The sequence below is a fragment of the Coturnix japonica genome, chromosome 5 (assembly GCF_054131305.1).
Source record: "Coturnix japonica strain WE chromosome 5, WE-NBRP24, whole genome shotgun sequence".
Lineage (NCBI taxonomy): Eukaryota > Metazoa > Chordata > Aves > Galliformes > Phasianidae > Coturnix > Coturnix japonica.
Window position 1 is genome coordinate 6123683 of NC_140667.1, and position 25468 is coordinate 6149150.

The 25468-nt window shown below is 36.2% G+C and overlaps 1 protein-coding gene across 2 annotated transcripts in view; it reads right to left on the bottom strand.

Annotated features, from left to right (window-relative positions):
• The window catches only part of ELP4 (elongator acetyltransferase complex subunit 4), a 116863-nt gene that overhangs the window by 54085 nt on the left and 37310 nt on the right, over positions 1-25468 (bottom strand). For both annotated transcript variants that reach the window (XM_015863490.3, XM_085549937.1), the window contains 2 exons: positions 12519-12627; positions 9708-9814 (listed from right to left, as the gene is read on the bottom strand). In XM_015863490.3, coding sequence (XP_015718976.2) covers positions 9708-9814; positions 12519-12627 — 216 coding nt within the window. The remainder of the gene's footprint in view (positions 1-9707; positions 9815-12518; positions 12628-25468) is intronic.

Consider the following 25468-nt stretch of genomic DNA (forward strand, 5'->3'; position numbering starts at 1 on the left):
AAAGCTACATAGATGCAAATGAAAATAATGTTAATCAATAAAACAAAAATAAAGATTAGCCTAACTACATTCAATAGTGATCCTCAATTACAAAATGCCTCTTCACTTGGGCAAAACCTAAATTCCATTTAACCAGAAAGCTGTTCAAAGCACCAGGAATCTCCTGCTAGTTACTTTCTGGTATATCTGTACGTATTCAATATTTATGCTGTCTTTCTCTCTATCCATTTTTAAAGAGAATTAAAGGAGTAGCTAAACCTCTGCCAATAAGATGACAGGAAGGCTATTTTTAGTCTGGATGATGTAGACTGAACACAAACAGCCCATGGCTATGGCACTGTTGAGGATCAGATCTAAACACAAATATTACATCTTCTTCTTATTAATCCCTTATTTTAAACGGTAGCAAGAATTACACATTACTCGTTCGTGTCTCTTAATAACACTCATCCTGGAAGCAGCACCCTTCTTCCTTATATTACAGCAGCCATAACTCACATAGCTCCTCTCATTACTCTCTGGTAGCAAAAGGTTTTTGAAAGGGCATTTGAGGCAGCAGGGAAACCTGCAATTCACACAGAATTACAAAGTCTTATACCAAGAGGTGAGAAGGACTGGTTAAGAGGCGTAAGTTCTTACTTGAGGAGCTTCAGACTGCAGACCTGAATCTATAACTGTGGTGATTATCAGTTAAGGAGCACATTACTAAAAACCTAATAATTAGAGAAGAAATGCAACCAACAGATAACAAACACCACCTAATAAAAGAGATGAAAATAAAAACCTGTGTTTATTTTATACTTTGCACACTGTGTCAAGACAGGTGAAGGACATGCCTGGTTTCAGGAGGAAGCCTTACTTGGCCTGATCATGAGTGCAGACCGCTACTGCACCCTGGCTAATTTTTCCTCTTGTTCATCTAATTGTTTGTTGGCTTGCAAATAAAAGTAAGAATACACATCCAAAAATCAGAGTCTGTTGGAACACTGTAGGCCTTGACTAAAAGCACAGGAGTGCAGCTGCTGTGGTTATGCCTGTTGGGCAATCACAGCTCTTAGCCAATGGCAAGGCAAAGCATCATGCAGCTATTATTCAAGCACATCACATGTATTTAAAAAATATATATGTAATTAAGGCCCTATCTCAAAAGCCCACATATATTTCAGGTATCTGATGGAGACTTACCAGGCACCTCAAGATTCGGCTCAAGCTGCCTATGTCAAGCTTTCCTGCACAAGTCTCTTTCAGAAGAAGTGAATGCAAAGATGATTAGCAAGGCTTACTGAAGACCTTAACAATCTAATACTAAGCAATTAGGTTATCTTAAGAATAACAAGCACTTTTTAGGTGCAAACAGAAATTTAGCTCTCTTGTGCAGAGAATTCATGTGCCCAAAGATCTGTAGTTCAATTTGGTAGAAAATACAAGTCCAGCTGTTGAACTGGTACTTGGCCATGCCAGACAAATCCAAACATTTACTCTGAGGGAGGTAATGCTGAGAATCAGCGCTGAGCTCCTCATAAGAGTGGAAATGCTAACCCTTAAGCAACTATTTTTCAAACTTGAAATTAAAACCATTCAGAAATTGTTTGATTAAGCTTGTTACTGGTCACAGCAAATATTTTAGTCCATTTCTCTCTTTTCCCTCAAAATGATGTTTTAACCCTTTCCAAGTTTCAGATGAGGCTGTCTTATAGTTTCCTTGTTTACTGAGTCCCTTATCTGTATAGGAAGATAAATAATCAATAATACAACACAGTCCTGAAAGAAGAAGACACAAATGGTTGCCCAACTCTTTAGATGCAGATCCATGAAATAATCTTATTCTCATTTTTTAAGTAACAGTTCTGGACTCCCGCATCAATACATTTCAGTGAGGTCCATGTATGACACAGGTCTTTGACTGGGAAAATGTGACTTTCATTTTTATTGTCCTGCATGTAAATATACACATAGAATCCAGAGATATATTTTACTATGTAGCATCAGGATTGAATCCCTTATTGTTTGTAAAGTGAGAGTACCATGCAATTATGAAATACCATATTTTTATTCAAATTTGGTGGCATTTTACAGAACATGCAATGAAAGTAGCATTCAGTTCCTGCTGAGAACTACTATGTGCTGCTTAACTCTTTTTTCTTTTTAAATAGTCATCGTCAATATCTTTCCAATATATCCACAGACCTTAAAGAAGCACTATTTTCATGTGTATAGGAAACTGTTGATCACAGCCTGAACCTCTGATTAACCATCTGAGGCAAGTGTTGGGTCGGCTGTGGGAGCACAGGTGAAGGTAATTCCGTTGTGCTCCTGGAAGGGGTGGAGTTTGACTCTACCTCTCCTAGATCCCATTTAAGGGCTGACCACCACTAAGGTAGCGTCACTTTCTGGAGACTGCTCCTTAGTGGTGTTCAGGTGACAGGAGACATTTTCTATCTGGACTGAAGGCATCAGAGTTGGTGAGTTTTTTCTTATTGATTATCTCTGGCTATCTATTGACCACCATTCCTGTACTATTCCAGCTGTATATTACTATTCTTGCATTATTCCACTATATGTTGGGCTAAAATAGAACACTTGTAAGTAAGAGCATTTGATCTTTGCAAACCAACACGAAACATCTCTTCAGCCTACCTTTCTTCTAGTGCTAAGAAACTGGGAATATGTCAACTACTTCAGTTGTCTGGCAAGTACAAGATAAATTGACCCATTTATTTACAAACTGAACAAGGCCAATCCATTTCATGCTGCAGTGCTGACCCTTAACACAGATACTGTGAATGAGCAGTCCATTACAATATGTACAAGTGACCTTTAATTGCGTTAATGGCTTAGTTGCATGTTCTTCCACTACGACAACACAATTATGGAATAAATATTTCTAAACAACATAATTATTTAAATGCAAACATATATGAGCTTAGTCTACTGGCAAGGAACTGCAGATGTATTATGATTTAAATGTTGAAGTTCTGAAATATTGAATGAAACCTTCATGTTACACTTGTATAATGTCAAACAACCCATAAAACAAACATAGTTCATGAAATAAATGTCAGGATAGTACGAATCTTCATCTGCAGCCTAAAAGTTAATGGTATCTTCCTGTATTCATCTTCAGAGCATATAGAGAAATCTATATTATTTAGAGTTACACAGTAAAAAGCTGCTGATTTCAAACTAAACTTCTTCACATATTCACAAGCCATTAGTGTTCTGAGATTTCCATATATTGTATAGAACATATTGATTTCAGTTCTATGTACCACTAGAATTCAGAGGTTTTCTTCTCTTTATGTAGGAACACTCCAAGTACTGTTTTACCTCAAGTTATTATAATTCAAAAATAATCTCCCAAAACTTTATCTAAATTGTACTGTCACAATTTTAAACACGTTTATTTATTCAAAATTGTTTGAAAGAATGTAATACATTTTTGACAGGCAGTCTTTTACAATATTGAAATCAAATCCTTGATTTCATCAAACCCTTCATATTCTGTGCCTTATTCCTGGAAGGCTCATGCCAAAATGATTTAGTTTGATTTTCTTTAACAATGGTAGGTTGGCTTGACAGCATCTGACAAAACAATTCAGTGAAGTACACCATACCAGGTAGAGAGAACCTGAACTGGCTACTAGATGAAATAATGTAGAATAGAGCTTGGAATTATGACAGAATTAGTTTCATGGGGAAGTAATTTCAGGTACTATTAATTTTATATCTTTAAGTATTACTAAGTTTAGCTTAAGAAAATGCTGTGGTATTGTATTTGCTATTTTTTAATTTTGTTTGAACAAGCCTAAAGTAACGTCTTCATTAACACCATGGGAAAAATGGTCAGGAAAATACAATACAAAAATGATCTGACTAGCATAAATTTAATTTGAATGTTATTAAGATGTTTTACCCCTCTCAAGTTTAGTTTGACATGCAGAGTTCCCTGAATGTGTGTTCCTGAGCTGAAGTGAAACATCCACTAGAGGTTTGCAAGATATGACATTTCTGTTCCATGAAAGCTTAGGAAAAAGAGAAGTTCTCTGTGTTATCCCCAGAGGTAGCCATGTTATCAAATATATGGTGATGAGAGGCCCTGAAGGGTTTTATTATGTAGTGAATTAAAAAAAAATCACTTTCTGTAACACTTCAGAATAGTTTGGTCTTGCTCTTAGCCAGGAATTACCTTCAAGGTTTCATCCATGCCACAGGCACTGGCAGCCAGGCAGGTACCACTCTGAGCTTACAAGGCCCTAACATGAGGTCAAGACTTATAATGTCATCAGTGCATGACTGTAAGGTACAAAGAGTTGTTTTTATGGAGATCCCAATATCACAGCACAAATCATGTAGTATACATTAGCTTCAGTGTTACATTGTATGAACTTTATCCCAGTGAACATAAATTAATTTCCATATTTTACTACATAGCATCTTAAGTACCTATTAAACTCAAGTTTTACCTTATGACATCCTTTTAATTAAAATATTGCCTAAAATAGTTGATTGATAAGATGACCAGGATTAGGGAGAGACACTAACAAAGGCTGCTTCAAGTAAGATCTTCCTGGAAGATCCCTAAAAAAGTGATGCCACTAGGATGACAGCGGACTTTTAATTCTGCTTGTTGATATGGGATGTGTGTGCGTGTATTAAAAATATGATGATCCGATATGTACTGGTGATAGTACATGACAGCAGCTCACTAATAATCCCAAACCAATATGCCCACACTTGCCCTTGTTGTGTTTAATGAATAACTGTAGAATGTTACAGGCAGCACAGTTTGCTCTTCAGTGCATCACAAAATCAGAACCAAGCTCGTGCTTTGCCAATACCACACTGAAGCACTGCAGATATCACTTCTGACCTGGGCTTATCAATCTCCTTTGGCAAGGAGTGTATAGCAGTGGCTAACCATGCTTCTAATTCTCTAATAGGAAGTTTTTCACAGTGTAGTTGATGTCATCTAAAAAATGGAAGATACATACAAGACCTTTCCTGATTTTACTTGTCAAATCTACCACCTTAAAGGAAAAGAGTTTTAAGCCTTCTTTCAAATGCTTCCACTGGATGTATAACATGTACATAACTATCTGGAGTTACAGCTAAATCTCGCTCACTCATTTTCTTATAGTACTTGTAATGATAGGTGAATAGAGAACATTATTACAGTGCCTTTGGAATCATACAATTATTTTTAATTATATAAAGATTCTGTTGCTGTTTTCTGTGCTGAGGTTTCCTTCCAAAGACGTATCCTTTTACTCTGACAACTAACTCTAGGCTAAATGCAGTGCAGTCAGGGTGCTCCACAGTGCCATGTTGCATCTGCCTACCACTGAGAAACTACAGCCTGGCTGCCATAGGAGCCCTTTACTGCTGACTTCCTTTCCTCTTAGGAAACATCCCTCTGAGAAGAATATTCTGAACTCATGCATTATATTCTTGAAACTTACTTATTTTTGTCATGTGCCTCTTGTGAATTTTTCATAATGAATAGAAATGGAAATTTCACAGCAGCTGTAATAATTGTTAGATGAATGATATGCAGCTTATAAGAAAAAGCTTATTTTTCTCCACTATTAACAATTGACTGCTGCCTGAAGATTGAAAAATTCAGCAGTAAAGCAAATCTCAGGAATTATTCGAAACAACTGTTTATTTTTGCACCCATTTGTCAGAATTTATGGACAATTTTAACTTTAATCACAAAATTCTGGAGCTTTATGTTGACCAGACAGTAAGGAAGGGAGTTAATCAAATATGAATCTTCTCCAACTGTCTTGTCAAACCAGGTAATGATGTCCTGCCAGCCAAACTCAGAGGGAACATGTGAAACAAATACAAAAGTAAACAGGCCTTAAGCTGCCCAAGGGAAAGTCAGCAAGATGGCAATTTCAATCATTTGGAATAATACTAAAGCAGCCTTAGGCTTTTCTCAGAATGGAAACATGTCACTGTTACTGCAATATTTCAACGAATCAGAAGGCAAAAGAAAGGAACACTTATGTAATCACAGCCGTGGAACAGCACTTTAACTAAACATTTAGGTGGAAAATAATTAAGAGGAAATTCCCTTTTTGTGAGCGATTGTACCTAAATAATAATGAAAAAATTGACAATGTTTCCTTAGACATTCTAGGAGTGAAAAAATCAGAGGCAGATTCCTTTGGTTTTAATACAGGAGGCTTTGGTATAACAATGAAAGAAGTTCTAGCAAATGAAATGGTGAGAATAATGCTTCTACAAAATGTATCCAGTGTTGCTAAAAGTCACACCTTGAGCAACAAAAAGAAGCAAAAAGAACTTCAGGAACAATTCTGGAAAGTTTCATTGAGATGAATGGGTTGTCATATCATTTAACTGAGAAATCAAAAAATATTTCAAATATTTGGGGAACTTACCTAATCAGTAAACTTTCAGTATGTGTCTAGTCATGTAGCCATCTTTTAGTCAATCATCAGAAAATCAAAGGCAAATTGGCATGACTCAACCCAAACTTTAATACCGCATGATTGTGTCGTGTAAGCTTGTTTTGTGCGAGGGCTGCTGTGGTTTTAGCAGAGAGATTAACGACCGGACCTAAGCTGGCCTCCAAACCTTGCCCTGCTGATGCCTCAAGCCCTTTGAAGTCTGACCATCATACCTGGCAAAACAACAGTGGGAACTAGGCTGGTGTCAGATCTAATCAAGTTTCCTGCCTCAGCATAGCTAACTATGGGGTACACTAATTGGCCCAATTGCGGATTATACCTTTTGCTACAGATTCAAGACAATAATTTAGTCAAATGATGGTTTTTATCTCCTTCTAATTAAGATTCCAAAGTGGGAAGAAATAGGATTAGACAGGCTAACTTCAAAATTGTGTCCTTTAAAGAGGTATGCACATAAGATTGGTCGCTGATAATATCTCATATACTAATATATAGCTATTAACTAACATGAAGATTTGGGAAATCTGGGCTCAGCTACTGCACCTTTTACTATAAGGACTTAAGTGCACCTGGGAAAGGTCTCCCTCATAATCTGAAAAATGAAAACAAACGCTCACAACTATCCAGAAGGTGAAAAAATCCCCACCCTTTACAATACACCTCAATCAATCTCACTGTGATGAAGATGCAAGAAAAAAGATTGAAACAGTTAAATGATCCTGCAGGCTATAATGAGGTAAAGCCCCTCCCACAAAAATGAAGTCTAATAAAACAGATCTGACGTTTAAAGTTTGTTACTGATGAGGGCCAAACTGGTGATCCAGACATGAGAAAATCCATGCCCTGTGCCCTCATTATAAACTGTAAAATAAGATAGTTGTGTTGACAAAAACTTGTCGGTAAATTTTTGCTATTACTCAGAAGTCACGTATTTCAAACTTTTCTGGTGCAATTTCTTCTTAAAGAAGCATCTGAAGTAAAGGTCAATGTTATAACCCAAATTGGGTATGTAACTAAGCGGTTACTTTCCAAAAACCGCTATGTACTCAAACTATATTTTAAACTTGCGTTTAAGCTATGAAAGAAGTCATAAACTTGGATGCACTTTATATAAACCATACTCGTGCGTGCAATGCAGACTGTTGTGCTGTTTCATGCTTTTACCACCAGAACAAAACTGACTGCTGACTCATCACATTCTAACTGCAGAACCTAGTTTTAAAAGACTGTATTCACATCCCTTCTTAATTCAATTTTCCCTTGCTCCCATTTTCTAATGGACTTCATTGCTCCACTCAGACACACTGCAGTCTGCCTCTCCTAATATAAAGAAGAAAAACTTTTGGAGTAATGAAATGTGGGCAGGATCTCACGAGTTCATAAAAGGACCAGTTTGCATCAGTTTAACTTCTAGAAAAGAGATCTCTAACAAAATCTGAAAAGGGCTGCAGCTGAGCAATGAAGAGAGAAATTACTGAAGTGGGTCATGTACACGTCTGGGGCAACAGGTTGTTCCAAGAGTTCCACTGCAGCCGTTCCCAGCAGCTCTGTCCCATGGCTAATTACATTCCTTTTACGGAGCCTCCTGCTTAGTTCCCCTCCACACTTTCCCCCTTTCAAATTACATTATGAATTAGAACCACACACAGAAAATATATATTCTTAGTCAGGATTCAAAGTAGAAGGAGTCTAAATATTCTAATTTATAGCTCCCCTAACTGTGTTCCTGCACTGCCTGATGACATCGTGTGCTTCTCTGCGCTTCTAAAAGCAGTAAAAACATTTGTATTTTAAAACCAATTGCATACTATTAAAGTTTCTGCTTGTTACATACTGCTCTAGAGCAGTTGTTAAAATGGCTTAATACCTCACAACGCCTGGCTGCATTAACAGCATTCTCTGGAAAATGAGAAAAGTTACAAATGAATGGCTTTGGGGAAAAAAGCCTTCCTTCATGCTTTTGCCTCTAAGTGGCTTTTGAAGAGGATACCTCTACTTGGGAAACTTCTGGCACGCATGCAGAGATGACCTGCTTGAAGAAGTGGCTGCCTGATTAACTATTAACTACTCTCAATAGGATTAGATAATTAAAGACATTGATGACCATTAATTAGGAGGAGGGAACCTTAATTTGTCACTTGATAGGGCCCTTTCAATGATTTATAGGTTAGGGCTACTTGCAATTGTGAAGGGGAGGGGGCAGTGAAGAGAGGGAACCCTCAAGTTACCTTATCAAGTGGCCAGCTAAAAAGGGCAGAGGGTCAAATAAGGGCCAAAGTGGTCACTTAAGGGTGAAGTCCCAAACACCAAAGCAGTGCCAAGCCACATTGACCATCATTTGGTGATGGAGTAAAAAATATGCTAATTTATTGGTGGCAATTCTCTCTTTTTATGGTTTCAAGCAGTTAAGACAAGTGGCCTGCTTAAGAGCTTTTCATTTGAAAAGAGATTAAACAAAATGGTTTGTCAGGGATGCTTGGCTGTTTTATGTCTTTGTTAAAAAAAAATTTGCCCAGACTGTACCGATGACTATCACATCACCCCAAAAGCCATCTCCCATCTCTAGGCATTACTTGGTTAATAAATACATCAGCTCTAATTGCTTAATAGCGCCGTGTTCATTTGCTCTTTAGCAAGATTAAAATGAAATACATCTTTTGTATTACTGCCTTCTATCAGGACTGTCTGCATAAAGGTCACGGAAAAAAGTTTAAATTTAGTAGGAAATTTACTTAAGGACATTAGTGTAAATGATACTGTGTTTAAAATGACATAAAAGAGCGAAAGGTGATTTCAGTAATGCAAAGAAAATGGTTTCTGAATACTGATAAGGACACTTATCCCTCATACCACACACAATTTTAGGCAGCATTATACATTAAAATCCCTCTACCGGGGTAATAACATGTAGCTACTTTCCCACCCACTAACAGAAGTAAGAGCAAGTCATTAACATTTAATTAAATATGCTCCTGACATCCTTAGAAACATGTCACGCTTTGTTATTGAAGGTTGTGGCCTACTTTCTATGTACATTTTAAACCAAAATAAACTATTTATAACGGACCGATTTAGTGCAGCAAACGAGACATCTTTAATTAGAAGGCATACTACAGTGTTTTATAAAACCGCTCGGAAAAGCAAAAACGGAACGAAATGAATGTACAACATCCAATGCATATTTCATGCATTTCACAAAACGAAACATAAGAGACAGGATTAGCTCCACCTTTTGGGTTCTAAATAGTGAAACAAAACCGCTTCTCTTACCTCGACGGTGAACTGCTTCCTTTTTAATCTAAAAGCAAGGTCCTTCGTGTCTGACACATCACAGATCAAGCTATTAAGCCGAGGAATCTGATGCACATGAAGCAAACCTTGTGGAAAGAAAAAGTAAAGGAGGGGAAAAAAAATAAGAAAACGCTGTCATCCAGATGCATAAATTAGAGAGTCTTACAGCAGAATCCTGTATATTTACACACACTCATCCTCCCCTTTTTAAACTGGAGCTTACTACCAGGAGCAATGAAGCAAACGGTGCGATTATACTCAAGTAATCAAGCAGAATAAGATAAACAGAAATCCTTGTGCGAGGAAAACTAATTGCACTTTGGTACAGAAGTACAGATGTAAAGAGGGATCTTAATACTTGTCAAAACTACAGCCGGTTTGTGTGTGATTTTCTCTTGTATTTACAGTAAGCAAATATGGCTATCACCTTGCATGCTGCCCACGGCACCACTGAGTGATCTTTATTTTATTAAATGCACCAGTAAGCAGCCAGCAAAACAAGGCTTATGGGTTACTGATAACCGCTGAGGCTCTAATGAGCGGTGCTGCGCCTTCAAAAAGGCTGAGGAAAAGTTTCTGGAAAACACCGATTTCGAGCACCCTGTGCATGAATTTTAACCCCTCCGCCATCTGCACAGAAATCCATTTTCCATGCACAAGGGGTTGAGCTGGCCGCTCAGATGTTTTCACCAGCACTAGGTACACTGCAAGCTCTGCATTCTGTCACTCGCTGCTCAAGCTGATGTTTTCTGACAAGGACGCTGGATGCTTTTTGTGCAGCCTAATATAGTTTCTGAACAACCTAAGGGTGATTTTCTACATCTGAAAACCAGGAAAATTCTACAGGGCTTCTCGATTACTGGCCTATATTTGCTATTCATAAAGCCAGTGTCAAAATGGAAATACTGAACATTTACAAAAGGCATCTTGCCTGAAAACGGCAGCGCCGAGAGAGAAAACCCCAAACATTAAAGCCCTTATTTAAAGGAAGGCAAGTATTTTTCAGGGTCTTATTTCTTTCTTTAAAGGGAGAACTGGGAAAGAAAGCTCCTAAAATTGAAATACTGTCAAAAGCTGATTGCTTATAGGGTACTAAACGCAAAGTCTAAATGTTGTTACAAAAATATTTTGTAATAATTGGCTTCCATACATTTAAGCCTTCTACCCCTGCCTCCAATCTGATAGTGCATAAGAATATTTCAGTTTTGAGTTCAGAGTATAACCATTACATGCAGGGACAGCAGGCATAACAAAGGGTTGTTCTTATGCGTTATTTTTAACATTTAATTACGGCCAATTTACATCATTGTTATTTTACTGGCTCCTCAGCCCACTGAATTTACAGACACCTTAACCAAATTACTACTGCAGAATTCAGTAAATAATGCGATAATTGAAACAAACATTTTTTTCTGACTAATGACAAAAACTCCTGTCGTCTGCAGTAAATAAATCATCTTAAAATATAAGCGCACAGGAAAACAACCCACATGGTTCAAAACATGAAAAACATCTATTATCAGAATGTTAAGGCTGCACAAAAGCTGTGCATTGGCATATAATTTTATTAAGAAGTACCAAAAATGATTTTTCATGCGCTTCTACAGGAAAATAGGAAATAACTGCTAAAAAGCACATTGTCTTAAGTGATCTCCTCGCTGCTGAGAAGAGCGGTATCAAATTGACAGAATTATGTTAGCATAAACAAACGCCACATCACGATTATGCAATGGGGAAAATAATTAGGCAAATGATTCCAGCTTTTCTCTACAATTTCTTTTTCATCCACCTTTTTCAGACGAGGAAATGTGCACCACTTTCTTCGTCAAAACATTTCCCCCTCGTTATTTAATCGAAGCCTGCATACACACAGTGGTGTCTCAACACCCTCCTTGCTGCTTTTCCTGTACATTCTGCTGTGAAAAACACTGCCACGCTCTCACATGTTTACAGCAGGTTTTGGTAAGCAGTTTACTTTCAGCTGCAGGTTTCCATGGAACTACAGTAGTATCACAATAATAATAGCTGTAATTTATGCACGCTCCGAGCACCGCTCTGGATTAGCTGAAACTGTTTGTTATTCACTGCTTGGGCTATGCATAACTTCTAATCTAATCTTCTAAAATTTAAATAGTTCTGCTGAAACAGCTTACAGAATCTTTGGGAAAGAAAATAATAATACAGGATTAAACGCCATTACACATTTTGAAGATAAATCACTTGAAAGGCTACATGCCTTCTTGCTAAGATTAGTTTCACATTTTACATGCCAGATACATCCACGTTCATTTCTGTAAATGCATAGCTGCTCGAACTGAAAGCTGCAAAACATCACATTATTTTTAGATAAAGTTTATATATCGCATCGTTTAGCAGATCATTCCCTTTAATATAATATATGTTTTTCCACGTTCTCTACTTAAAACTTGTCAGATCAGAAGTATTGATTTCATGACAAGTTCAGCTCACTGGTCAGATGATTGCCAAGCCTCCTCTGCATGTGAATTCCCCAAAGCCTGCCTGTTGAGATGTACATCTGATTGAGCCATGCCTCAGTAATACGGCTTGACAACATGCAAGGAGTTGCCATGTTTCCTTTGCAGCCTTAATGCACTTTACGGAAAATTTTCCTACCTCAAGACTGGTTAGCAAGGAGGAACATTTAAGAGGTATATTCTAAAATGAAATCAAATTCTGCTTTAGAGCAGATACCCAATTTGAGGGTAAAGCCACTAAGTGCCCTAGAAACACTCGGGGCAGACTTTTTGCATTGCTAAAGATGGAACTTACCATGGTAATCCTTGTATAATGGATTGGTTTCTCTCTCAGAGCCAATAAATGATTCAAGACCAACCACCATATCTGACAAGTTTGTTACACGTTCCATAATTGCTTTATTCTGTAAGACATGGAAACAAAATACACATCGTATGTGATGAAAAAAGTAATTAATGTTCATGGAGTAAGCCTTGGTCTTCTTAGTGAAAAACACTGGGAAAAAATAGGTCATCGATACCTAGAAATTAGATTGAGGGCTATTTCATTTGCTTAAAATAGATGGAAATTTGTGCCTAGAGAAAAATATATTTCATTCGGAGAAAACATAAAAGAGCCAAGAGCACTAAATTCATATTTACCTAATCTATCTAAGATAAGCATTAGTTCAGATTGGAGATATTTACAAGCTACATGGCAGCGAAGCATCAAGTTGCATTACCACTTCTCAACATATCTGAGATCTATGCGTGCTTCAGTGATGTCACAATTTAATAATCAAAAGGAAAAAAAGAGACAAATCTGTGCTAAAAAGCAAGGTAGTCCTTCAAGTAAAGAAACAGTTATCTCAACACTGTCAGGACAGCTGGCACAATCTTCTTTTTGATGGCCGTAGTTGCTGTGCCCGTCATACCCACAGGGGTATCAAGTGCAATCACCTCAAAATGCACCCATGCCAACTAGAAAGAACTTGCTCTGTAGCTCCATGTTAGAATTTTGTATTTTTTCTTAATCTTAAAATACTTTTGTATGTTCTGAGCTTCTGTTGGCAAACTATGTGACTGAGGCTTAGTACAAAATGTGAATTTAAACTTTTTAAAAATTATTCTAAATTAAAAGTAACACAGTAATTGGTAGCACAGAGAAAGGGAAGATGCCAGATATGTCTTTAAAATCTGTGCATTAAGCTGACATGCTCGCTTATTAAAATAGTGAGCGCTGCATCAATTGCTTTCAACAACAGAGCCACAGAGAAGCCTATGAGGCAGATGTGGAAGGTGACCATTTCCTACTCCTGCCAAAGAGGTGAACACTGTAACCATGGCCTGCCCTGCACAGACCAATCTGCTCAGGGTACAAGGCCCAAAGCCGCCAGTCCCCTGGTACCTCCACACCCCCTCCCTTCCCCACCTTATGGGCCAGATGGCATTAAATCCTCTGGACTGGTCTCTTTACAAAGCTGCTACTTGTGCTCAGGCCAAAATGGTCTTTCCCCATGGAATCAGAGTACCTGGAAAGTCTAATGCTGGATAAAGATAAAATAATATAATAGCACAGAATTTCTTTTCTGAGCAACGATACAAGTGAACTGAGGTAAAAGAATGTTGCTTCCAGATCAAGCCTTACACTTCATTACTGTGTGCCCTAATTATATCCACCACTGAAATATTAAAGATGACTTGCAAATTAGTTCCTCTTCTAGGAAGAGAGAGACTGCATACCGTGTTTTAATGGAAACTCTTAGTCACATTATTTTATAGGGTCATTCACTTAAGGACGCTATAAATCTGAAATAGCCATTGACCTCTGTAAATCCACAAACTTGAAATTACCTTATTTTGCCAATTCTTCTGCAAGTAGCTGGGTGTTATTTATGTAAGTAAGAAACATTACACCGTAATATAGGCTAACAGGTAAAATACTGGGGATTTCTGGAAGCTAACCTGAAGTCTCAGTATAGGAAAAAAATAAATTAGACCATTTGGAAAAATAGTTTGCTGTTTGTTAGTCTTTTTGCTTGCTGGTTTTAACCAACAAGGCTTACAAAAACTGTAGGTAGAAAGATGCTCAACCATCAGCAAGACATCCTCATCATTACAAGTACTGTAAATCCTAAGAATAGCTTCTTTCCTACTTAGTCCTAGATCTGGAAATATTAAAGCAATTCAATATTTACCTAATGATACATACTTCAGCATGTTGGTTTCAGCTCTTCTTCTGAATAGTAATGCTTTCTTTAATTGTAATCCATTCGCCTATGTTGATTTTGTTGTTGTTTTTAAAGTGTGTCAAAATATTCTCTGGGCTTAATGCAGTGTATCTTGGGAAATATTTTCCACAATGAATTGCCACAACAAATAGACATTTGCTTATCTGGCATTGTTGTCATAGATCCGTATCTATTGTGTATTTTCTAGTTTGCAGTGTTCAGCACATTAATGCCCAATCAAAGCTGACGTCAGCACACAGATAGTTGTGATGTATGGCATACTGACATAAACACACAAATCATGTTGCCCCATCTGGGCTTGAAAATTTAACAGAGCTCCAGATCTTCCTCCAGCCCCATACAAATCTACCTCCTGCTTCTGGCATAAACTTGGCAGCTCTGGAGATGAGCCAGGACATGGTTAGGAGGGAAGCCAGGAACGGGGGGATTCAAGGAAAGAGTTTGTTGGCAGCTAGAAGAGGTATTGTTGTAAATTACATTAAGAAATAAATAAATTAAAGAAAACCAAGCAACTCAGTCCTGGAAAGTTTGCAGTCTTGCTAGACGTACCGCAGTTTTTCTAAATTAGTCAGTTTAACCAAAATATGACTATTCTAACAATATGGTAGCAAGCCCGTTGTGCAGACTGGGCTGGGCATTCATTCTATATCTTACTTAGTGTTCGCTGTTTTAGACAGGAATTTTCTTTTTAGCTCAAACTTGTAATATCTGAGCTCAAATGAAGTGCACTTTCAAAACGCTGTTGGAAGAAAATCCATTTAGCTACTTAGATATGTAAATGGCAACTGTACATACATGTTTAACCAGCTTTTAGGGAAAGGCAATTACGGAAAAAGATTGTTTTGTCCTACTAATTTATTTGCAGAATCTACAGAGCTTTGAGTAATTATGTGTGCATGTTTAGAAACACTTATTTGCAAATAAAGCAGTGTACCATCTTCCACGTCTGAGTATAAAGCATAGTATCCTACCAGTGCAAACAGACAGAGAGAATGAATACTCAAACATGCACACTGAAATTAATACTACATATTTTTATGGGATTGAGTACTTAATGAAGGACAATTTTATCACAACTATTATTTATCAAATCAACTTTGGTTCATCTGAATTCCATATTAGAAATAAATAAATAAATCTGTTTGCTTTTTCTGCTTTGCTCTAATTTCCAGCTCTCCTCTCACTTCCTGGCAAAAATTGTCTCAAACACAGAGATATGTCTGCCCAGTTTTATTTTGTTGTATGCAAAGAAATAAAAAACCTCATAAAATTGATGTGAAAGGAATATTTAGATTCTCAGCAAACAAATTCAAATATCTGAAAATTTGACCAGAACAGGTTTAAGTTTCCTACATAGAAAATACAAAAAATCTCCAAATTAAAAGGAAAATAGAAAATGTTACAGATCTATAATGCAATCCAATTAGCACCTGTTAAAACTCTTGAGCCACATGAATTTCATATTTGTATACTCATCAGTGTGTTGATAGACTTGAAAGATTTGTATATCAAATTGAAAAGTAGGTGAATGAAGACTTGGTTTTCAGAAAGATATTTTTGACTTATATTTTCATAGTTAGGGCTATACTTGACTTCTGCACCCTTACACTCATGTAAACTAATTCTGATTAACCAGTGTATTCATTGTTTTTATTTAAAAACATTGACCATAAGTTAACACACTGAATCCTACAATTGAGACTCCAGTAATCTTGATGCTTTGTTTGAAGGGTCTCAAGAACAAAGATCAAGTGAACAAGTCTATGTAAAATAAGTTCATCTTTCTGAATATAAAGCAAATTTTGGCATTCAAGTTTTCAAAACAGACTTAGAAACTGGCTGCCCCCTTTTTGTCTCTGTTCCACTCAATCATGACACTGAAGCAGCTTAGTGCTATAATGTACGTGACCACGTTGGACTACAATGAAACACTGGCTGGATATTCAATAGGCGTAATCATTCGTAATATTTTCTGAGACATTACCATACAATAAAGTAGTAATGACTTCATAACACACAAATATTTACCACTTGTCATTACTACTCAATCTCCAAAAGATTTTGAACGGAAAAGATAAATTATTAAGAGATACGGCTTAAATATTTAACCATTGGTTAATAAGTAGTACTGCTAAAATCATGGAATTATCCATACCTTTTACCTTGGTAAAGAAAAAGAAAATATAATAAAGTGAGGTATTAGGCCATTGCACTGGTTTTATAGAGATACATTTTGTGTGCTTGTTCATTATTCACCAATCCTGAAAACAAATGATTAATAAATGCACTGCCAAAACTGTCCTACTGGTAATTAACAAAATACATAAAGTCAAAAATTCTGCACTTACTCTAACTCCAAGTTGACTAGCACTTCTTTTCCGTGCTTTCACAGACCAATAGTACTTTGAATTTAGGTTATACGCAAAACTGATGTTTGTTCAGGACACCGAATGCAAGATGAACAACAGTAGTTTCACTAAGAAATTTTGGGATGTAGAAAACGGTATTGATATCACATAGAAAACTGAAGTGTGATGTCTTTGATGGAAAACAAGCTCACTTTGCTTGAAATATATCTAAAGGATTTTCTATAGAGTTCCTACAGCTTCAAAGAGGCTATGCCCACGTTTCAATGTTCTGCATCTTCTATCTTTTTTTTTTTTGCTGACTGTAATAGAGCATGCATAAATATCTGTTCATATGGATGAAATTAGAGAAGTATTGATTTTGGCTCATGTGTTGATACACACTATATTAAATTAGAAAATTTCATGCAATGAATAGCATCTTTGAATAATTTCATGCAAGTTGCAGCAGCAAAGAAAGGAAATGTAGCAAAGATACAAGCAGGTAATTAGACACAACGTACTCACAAAAATGGGAAGGAAGTGACAAAACATCTGTTGGCCAATATGTTACATGATGTATTAATTCCTGGCTTTGGCTTTTTTTTAATGATTGCAGTGATAATCTGCAAACAGTCAGTCTTCCAACTGTCAGACAAGTTAGAATTAGCTTTTTTTTTTTTTACCTGGAAAACTTGAAGTTTTAATTTGAGCCATGGTTACCTTCTATTACACCTGAAACACCATCACTGTTATGGGAACTCAGCAATGATTCTTATCAATTATATCAGATGCAGGTTGATGACACAGTGTCCCGTTCAAACATTTGGGATTTAAATATTCAAGAAAAATGGTCAGCCATGAAATAAAGACTAAATATCACACAGTAGAAGAATATCTTTGGATCTTTACTGTGGATAGATGACCTGGACTTGTCCATTATATTAGTTAAAAAAGACTTAGTTGCCAGAAAGCCTTGGTACTTAAAATGAAATGTATGTCTCTTTTGCTATTGAAGACCTGAGAGGTTCTTTACAATGTTGACAAGGGCCAGCAGATGTATGGGAAATTGGCAATCACAGTCCGAACCTCTGATTAATCAGCTGAGGCAAGTGTTGGGTCAGCTGTGGGAGCGCAGGTGAGAGTAATTGAGCTGTGCTCCCGGAAGGGGTGGAGCTTGACTCCACCTCCTCTAGACCTCATTTAAGGGCTGACCACTATGTCAGCAACTCTTTTGGAGATTGCTCCCTGGTGGAGATTGCCTTAGCATTTCCCAGCGATGGCATCCACATTGGTGAGTTTTTCCTTATAAATAACTTTTTGAATATCTGTTACTATCTTTGTATCATCCCACCTTATAGTAGCCAAATGAGAGATCACTTGATATAAATGAAATGAGCAAATCAACAACAGTTGCTGTTGAGATCAATAAAATGAAAGTGAGAACAAAGGCTGCATAGTTTAAATAGAAATTTCCATCTGTTGATCTCCAAGTGTTTTATAAAGAATCAGCAAGTGCTGTATTCCTCATTTGCAAATAATGCACCAAGCACAAAGATGTCATGAATTGTGTAGAGTCACAGGCTAGTCAACAGAGCATGGGGAAGTGAACTCTGTCTTCTGTTCAAGCCCTGCCTACTCCCATTAATTTGAGGCTTGGTTTAGAAAGCAGTGACTATGGCTTTGGGGTGCCATGAAAATATGATGACACAGGAGTTCAAAGCCCAGAAAGCTCTGGGTGCAGAAAATTTAGCTACTACCTGGCTGTAAAAGGTGCCACAGCGTGACACTTTCTGAGCTGAATCTCTGTTCTTTTATAACTCCTATTTCTTGAGCACTCATGAACTGAAAAGTACAGACTGCAAGTGATGATCTCTAAGGTCCCTTCCAACCCGCACGAAACTATGAAACTATGAAACTATTAGTAACTGCTCTGGCAAGCAAGGCTCTTGCTTGGTTCCTACTATAATTGCTAAGGGAAATAATCTTGACCGAGTCCTCCTGCTTTTTTCTCCAGCAAAAGGGCAGAAATCAGTACATGATTTGGGCTGAAATTAGTGCAGCAGCTCCCAAGAACACTACCTGGTCCTCTTAAGCAGCGTCTGCTGTGATAGAACAGGGGGGAATGGTTTCAAACTAAAAGAAAGGAAACTTAGACTGGATGTAAGGGAGAAGTTTCTGAGGCACTGGAACAAGTTGTCCAGAGAGGTCATGGAAACCCCATCCTTGTAGACATTCTAGGTGAGGCTGGATAGGGCTCTGAGCACCTGATTGAGCTGTAGGTGCTCCTGTTCATTGCAGGGGAGATGGACTAGATGACTTTTAAAGGTCCTTTCCAACTCAGACGATTCTATGATAATAAGCTTGTCTCATTAGTTTAAAAGCACATGAATGAAAAACTGTGTGTTAATATTTGTCTTTAATATCTCAGAGATTAAATGGCCATCTGAAAAGATTTTTAATAATGTTAAACACTTAAAATATTCAGTGCTGCAAGTTGGTGTAGGAGATGCAGATGTAAAAGTAGATAGAGGCATAACAAAATTGTTGAAATGAACGTATTTGAGACTAACTGGCTTAGCTAAAATCCTAAGATTATACTAGGAATTATTCATGATTAAAAATAAAAAAGGTTTAAGACTGCCTTCTGTTTTCTTTTTGCCTGAAAAAAATCACCACAGTTTGCTTTCCAATTCAGGCTAACTACTGCTGCAACTTAAACTCCTTAAACAGTCAATTGCCTTTTATGCTCAGGTGACCAAAAGAGTCTTCTGCTATTATTTCAATTAATAGAACACAAACATCAACAGGAACATCTATCCGACATTTTTATAATAAAGTGCAAGGTTCTCAAAAATAAAATCATTTTAAAAAAATAATCTCCTATTCAGTATGAAATTATAGGCTGTCATCAGGAGCAGTCTGGCAAAGCCAGGTCCAGATGGGATACTGGCTGGGCAAGAAGAGGAGGTAGGGTGGAAATGATGGGAACCTAAGGAAAGACATGACTGCTCCCTCTGCTGGCAAGGCTCTCACCTGCTTTAATTTTTAACTAATGAGTAGGCATTTCTTTAATTATTTAGGACCTAGCCAATAAATAATGCAGAATGTTCCTTCCTCAGTCTGTTGCTCTGTGTTTGCACAATTTTGAACTTATGGTGCCCTATTTCAGGAGAATAATTTGTCACAGGATTAAGGCTCAGGTGGGTATCTAATGGAAGAGTTATTGGTTTTACATTTTAATTGTTCACAATATGAAAGGTAATATTAAACCAGTCAGGTTTCACAATGTTATATTTTAAAACGTGTGCAAATTTTGTGTTTAGTTTATATATTTCCTAATACTATGATAAACTGCTCCCTGGATCACATGAGATAACAACATTTTTATGCAGAAAACAGATAATATAAATGAAATGTTGTGCAACACAAACATATAAAATTACACATCATACCAAAAGAGCGCTCTTCTGCCACGAGTAAAATTCATGACCAAGGAATCTGAAGATTCTTTTTTGTATTAAAGCTTAATCACCACACGAGGATAAGTCATTCATTATTTGATTTGTGAAATGAATTAATAGCTGCAGTAAGAACATTTAGAAAAAATCTGTTCTAGGATTTTGGCCTACAACCAGAAGCTCCCAGAACAGGAGGGATCAGCTTTTTTTGCCCACTGTTCTCATCTGAATCCTGGCTGAAAAGCTACTCCAGCTCCCAGCCTTCCAGAAGGCTCCATCCCAGGAATCCTCGCCTGCCATTTGGTTTGCTGATTTTAATCTCACAGGACTTTCTTACAGTGGCTCCACTATGCTGAACTGGCACTTGCTCCTAGAAGTGAGTTATTATTAAACTTGTAGGTCAATTGTGGCACTAACAACTCTTTGGAAGCTTTCAGCCACGGTGTACAATTTGCTGGTCTAATTAAATATTAATTCTAAGTGTTACATTCTGTGGCTAAGAGCTTTTATTTTCCATCATCAGTCTGGAAGAGAAAGAGGTTACAAGGCTAATTTAATCTTTTTTTTTCTTTTTCCTTTTTTTTTTTTCCCCCCCTTTTCCCTGGCATTAAAGCTTAACTACACAGGCACAAAAACATCATTAAAGATGCAGTATTCCTTTTTATTATGATTATATTGTAATTAATAGAGCAGGTCTAAACAAAAAGATGTGAAATTAGATTCTGAAATTTCAGGGTTTTTGCTCAACACTAAAAGTTTATATAAAAGCATTACTAAGCAAACATTGCACAGAAATTGAATATTAAGTGATCTGAAAAACACTTAGAAAATACTTAAGCAACATTTTTAACTATAAAATTAACACTAAATCATTGTTCTTTGTGCTGAAAAACAACAGATAAAAGCCCTAGTTAATACAACATGCACAGGGGCTTTTTCTCAAGAACTTTCAGTTCTACTTAAATGAAAAATGTAGTGTTGCTCCAAAACAATACCATCTTCCTTTTCCAACAGGGTTACTTGCTTACAGCAGATGACTACTTTGTCTTGCATTAAAGGCTGTCTCCTAATCTTTACTTATCACTGTCCAAATGGGCTCAATACATGAGCCTCTTCCCTTCTGCTTCCATAACAGTTGTGTCCATGTCTGGACACTGGGCATTATATTAACTACTTAGTCCAGAAGCCAAAAGATTCCATATGCTTGAACAGATGACTATCTTCATACTGTGATGGGATATTTAACTATTTAGATCTAATATTTTATCTGAAAGATTTAGCACTAAATAGTACTTCATTTTTTTGAAGTTTCAATGTCTGTATTTTCAGATTATATGGATAAAACATAAGATATTCTAAAGTTGCATATAATAATCACATTTTAAAGTTTAACAATCATCTTGAAAGAATAATTTTTTGATTAAATGTGCTGATACTTATGGTGGTAAGAATGTGTTTATAGTGTTCTAAATTGTAATGTATTAAAACAAGAAGGCTTTTTTAGCTATACATTTTTACCCATAAAGTGACTACTCGTCAACATAGCTAGGTAAAACAAAAGACAGTTAACTTGTGTGCAAAAACATGTTTCAGATGAACAATGTATTTGTGTTTGAAAAGAGTAGTTGTCACCAAATCAGAAGAGGCAGAGCCACTACACAGCCTCTTGGCAATTTGATTAGTAAATGCTATAAACAATAATAGAAATTAAAAGCAAAATGTTTGACTCTTATAGAATTTACATTTTAATATGTATTTAATGCATCTTTGGACTTGCTACTAGATTATAATTTTAAGATGCTTCTATGAATGCCTAGAATATTCAAAACAGAATATTCACATCTGAAAACTGTATGAGAAACACAAGAATAACTGCTATAAACTTGTGACTCCACATTTCTTTATATGGAAGTTAAATTGCACTTCTTGCATAGAACTGTGTAATAAAAAAATCAGTATAGTAAAATACAAGGATCATTTCATCTCCACGGTTTCTATTTAGAAGAGGATTTTGAAAGCTTATTCAACTGATGATACAGAAAAATACATGACATTTAATCTCAATGCAGTCGTTTAATTTTTACATGCATTTGAAGGTTATTCTGAATTTTACACTTGTGAACTCAGAGAAGTTAGAGTTCTAGGGCATGCAGTCGTGGCTCCTGTTGTAGGAATAAAGATTTCAAACTGAGAAATTCACAGTTCTGTATTAGCAATGGATTCTAAAGGACTATTGCTTGACTTCAAGGTTAGCTGCTAAAGCACTCACTGTGAACACAAAAGGCTATAAATGCAAAAAGGTTTGCTTTTGAATTTTTCTACACTGAAGCATACAGTGATTTATACACTCTGGTTAATTTGAAGCATCAAAACATTAATATTGCAGGAAATCAATTTTTTAACATGCTGGATGAAGTAATGAAAATACTTGCTAAACAGAACTTCAGGCTCTGAGGACAGGCTCTGTAACTTCTGCGACTTATCCATACTGACTTTTCATTAGTCAATTAATTCCCCTTGGTACATACTGACTAATATGGTGGTTAGTCCTTACCAGTAATACAGCTTCGTGTTCAAAATAAAGGGTGGTTTCAATGAAAGCGTTACATGTCTTCAAATGAAAATAATAATCTACTTAAAAAATACATATTCATGAACCTGACTGTTTATTTAAGTGCTACAGAGTTGGAAACAAGGGGAAAGGAATTATAAAAGTATTTTACATTTCAACTTTTTTGTAAACATAAAACACTGATGTTAAAACCACGTTCTGTAGAATATATATATATTTTTAACGCTACATGCTAAAAAAATGATCAAAATACAGAAAACAAGAGTTCATTCCAGTTTTGATAGTGTTTCTTAATTTGGAAAGTGCAGCAACAAATTAAATCCCTCTACAATTTGCCCCCCCTTTCAACATTTTTGCTAGATTTAAAATATGTAAGTAATTTTCCCTTTTCAAATGCACCATCTTTTTTCAGAGGCACAATTCACTTTCAAGAAGCAGTAGAAAGCCTTGACAAATAACCTTCCATCAACTGTTTTAATCACATTCATAAGTATCTCAATATTTATTACCTGACAGACAGGGTAAAAGAAGAGTACGTTCAATCAGGAGAAAATATCAATCAAGTAAAACTTGTCACATATCATCTGAATAAAAATTACGATGGGTTAAGTTTTTAGTGTCATTTTCTTGAAATCTGCTTCCAGAATAATGTATTCCTGGTTTTGTGGTTGAGAAAATAATAGAATATTTGTTTTTCTTAATAAACTGCACTACAAGTTTCATCAATAAAACATAGAGAATTTGTGCTCTTTAGGGGACTACAGTTCCATTAACTTACTCTGAAAAAACTCTGTACACAACAAGAGTCTTGTAAATTTGTGGCTTTTCCCAAAATACATCTTTTTGGAAGGTTGGGAAGACGTTCAGTGTTCCATCAAACTGGGGGAACGAGCATCATATTCTTCCTCCTGATGAATGCAATTTGAACTTAATAAATTCAAAGCAGTGAACTAGATGGATTAGATCCATACTGGTAGATGTGTACCATCAGAGGGAAAAGCACCACAAACAAAATCACTGTTTAATGTTCAGTAAACACTGAAGAGACAAAGCAGTATGTAGGAAAAAGTGAACAAACAATAAGAGCATTACTGTATTCCACGACTGTGAGTTATGACTGGAAAAATTAAAGAGTGCTTAAAAACATAATAAGAAAGCAGCATGGGCGAATATACAAAACAAAGAGAACACGAGATATACAGGGGGCTTCATCTTATCATCCAAGAACAAAGTTGCAATTTCTGAAATGTAAAGGCAAAATTAAACTTTCTGAAAGAAAGGCACTACGTGGATTTAATTTGCAAACTCCCCGTCAAGGAACCACATGACAAGTACTTGACAAAATATATAAAGGAAGCGAATCAGTAACTACAGAGGTAAGTATTTCATTTAATTAATACAAAATTGCAACTCAGACTACAAAATATCAGGTCTGGGTTGGAATATAGCATCACCCCTGTTGAAAATCAGTAGTATCTGATAGTGAGTTTTATTACTTCTTTTCAAGAGTAACTAGAACTGTCTGTCAGGGATAAGATATGGCACAAGATACGACTTAAAACAATTTTTTCAAATGCAACCATTTGTCTGTATATATTATGTAGGCATGATAGCTTGATAACACTTCACATTTTGAAATCTTTTATTTTCTTATTATTATTAATTATTATTTTATATATTAATTATATTAATTATATATATATAATTATATTAATTATTATTATTATTAAGATTCAAAAGAGAAAGCATATGCTAGAACTCATTCTGGTCAAATTAAATACATATACAGAAATGCACTAAGGAAAAAAAAACAACCAAAACCTCTTATTCCCTTGAAAAGATATTTTCTTTACTTTTTTTAATCCAGTAAGAAACCTCAGCAACAGAATGGTGAGTAGCTGGGTTGTGAGAATGCGAGCAGCTGCTGTTATTATAACTAAAGGTCTGTCTACGGCTTGAGCCTGAGAGACCACATGTTCGGCTGTCCTCTCATCTTGCCATCCTCACCAATTAACTATTAACATGGAGGGCTGTACACATGCTCTCAGGGGCTCTTTAACAGGCTTCTTGGAGAGTGGAACAACTACACAGCAGGGCTCTGGGAACTGAGTAATGTGGGGTATAAGGAACCCTCAGCAGCTTTGCTCCTCTTAATGACAGTTTTCTCTACAGTTTAGTGCTTAAAGAAGGATACGTGAAGTTTCATGATTAAAAAGAAATAATAATAAGAAAAACAACAACAAAAAAGTAATGCCCTCATTTGTTTAAAGCTGTGAAGATTCTGGAAACCACATTTCATTTTATTTTTTTTTTTCCCCTCCAAATATTCTGTCACTTACAGTAAAGTCATTCCGTTGAATTTTGTAATTCAAAATCAAAACTTATTTAGAAAACGAGATGTAATTTCACAGGAACTCATGGGGGAATTGATTTACAAAGAATTGACCAAAATGAAAACAAAAGCAACTTCCCAGATACATCTACAAAGGCCCAAAAAAGATTATATTCTTCAATTTGCTTCTTAGAAAAACTTGCTCCAGAGACATTTCTGGACTCTTCTTTAGAATTTGACATCTCTTGCTGATATATTAAAATATATTAAAAATTACAATAAAACAGGTTCTATGTTGCAGTGA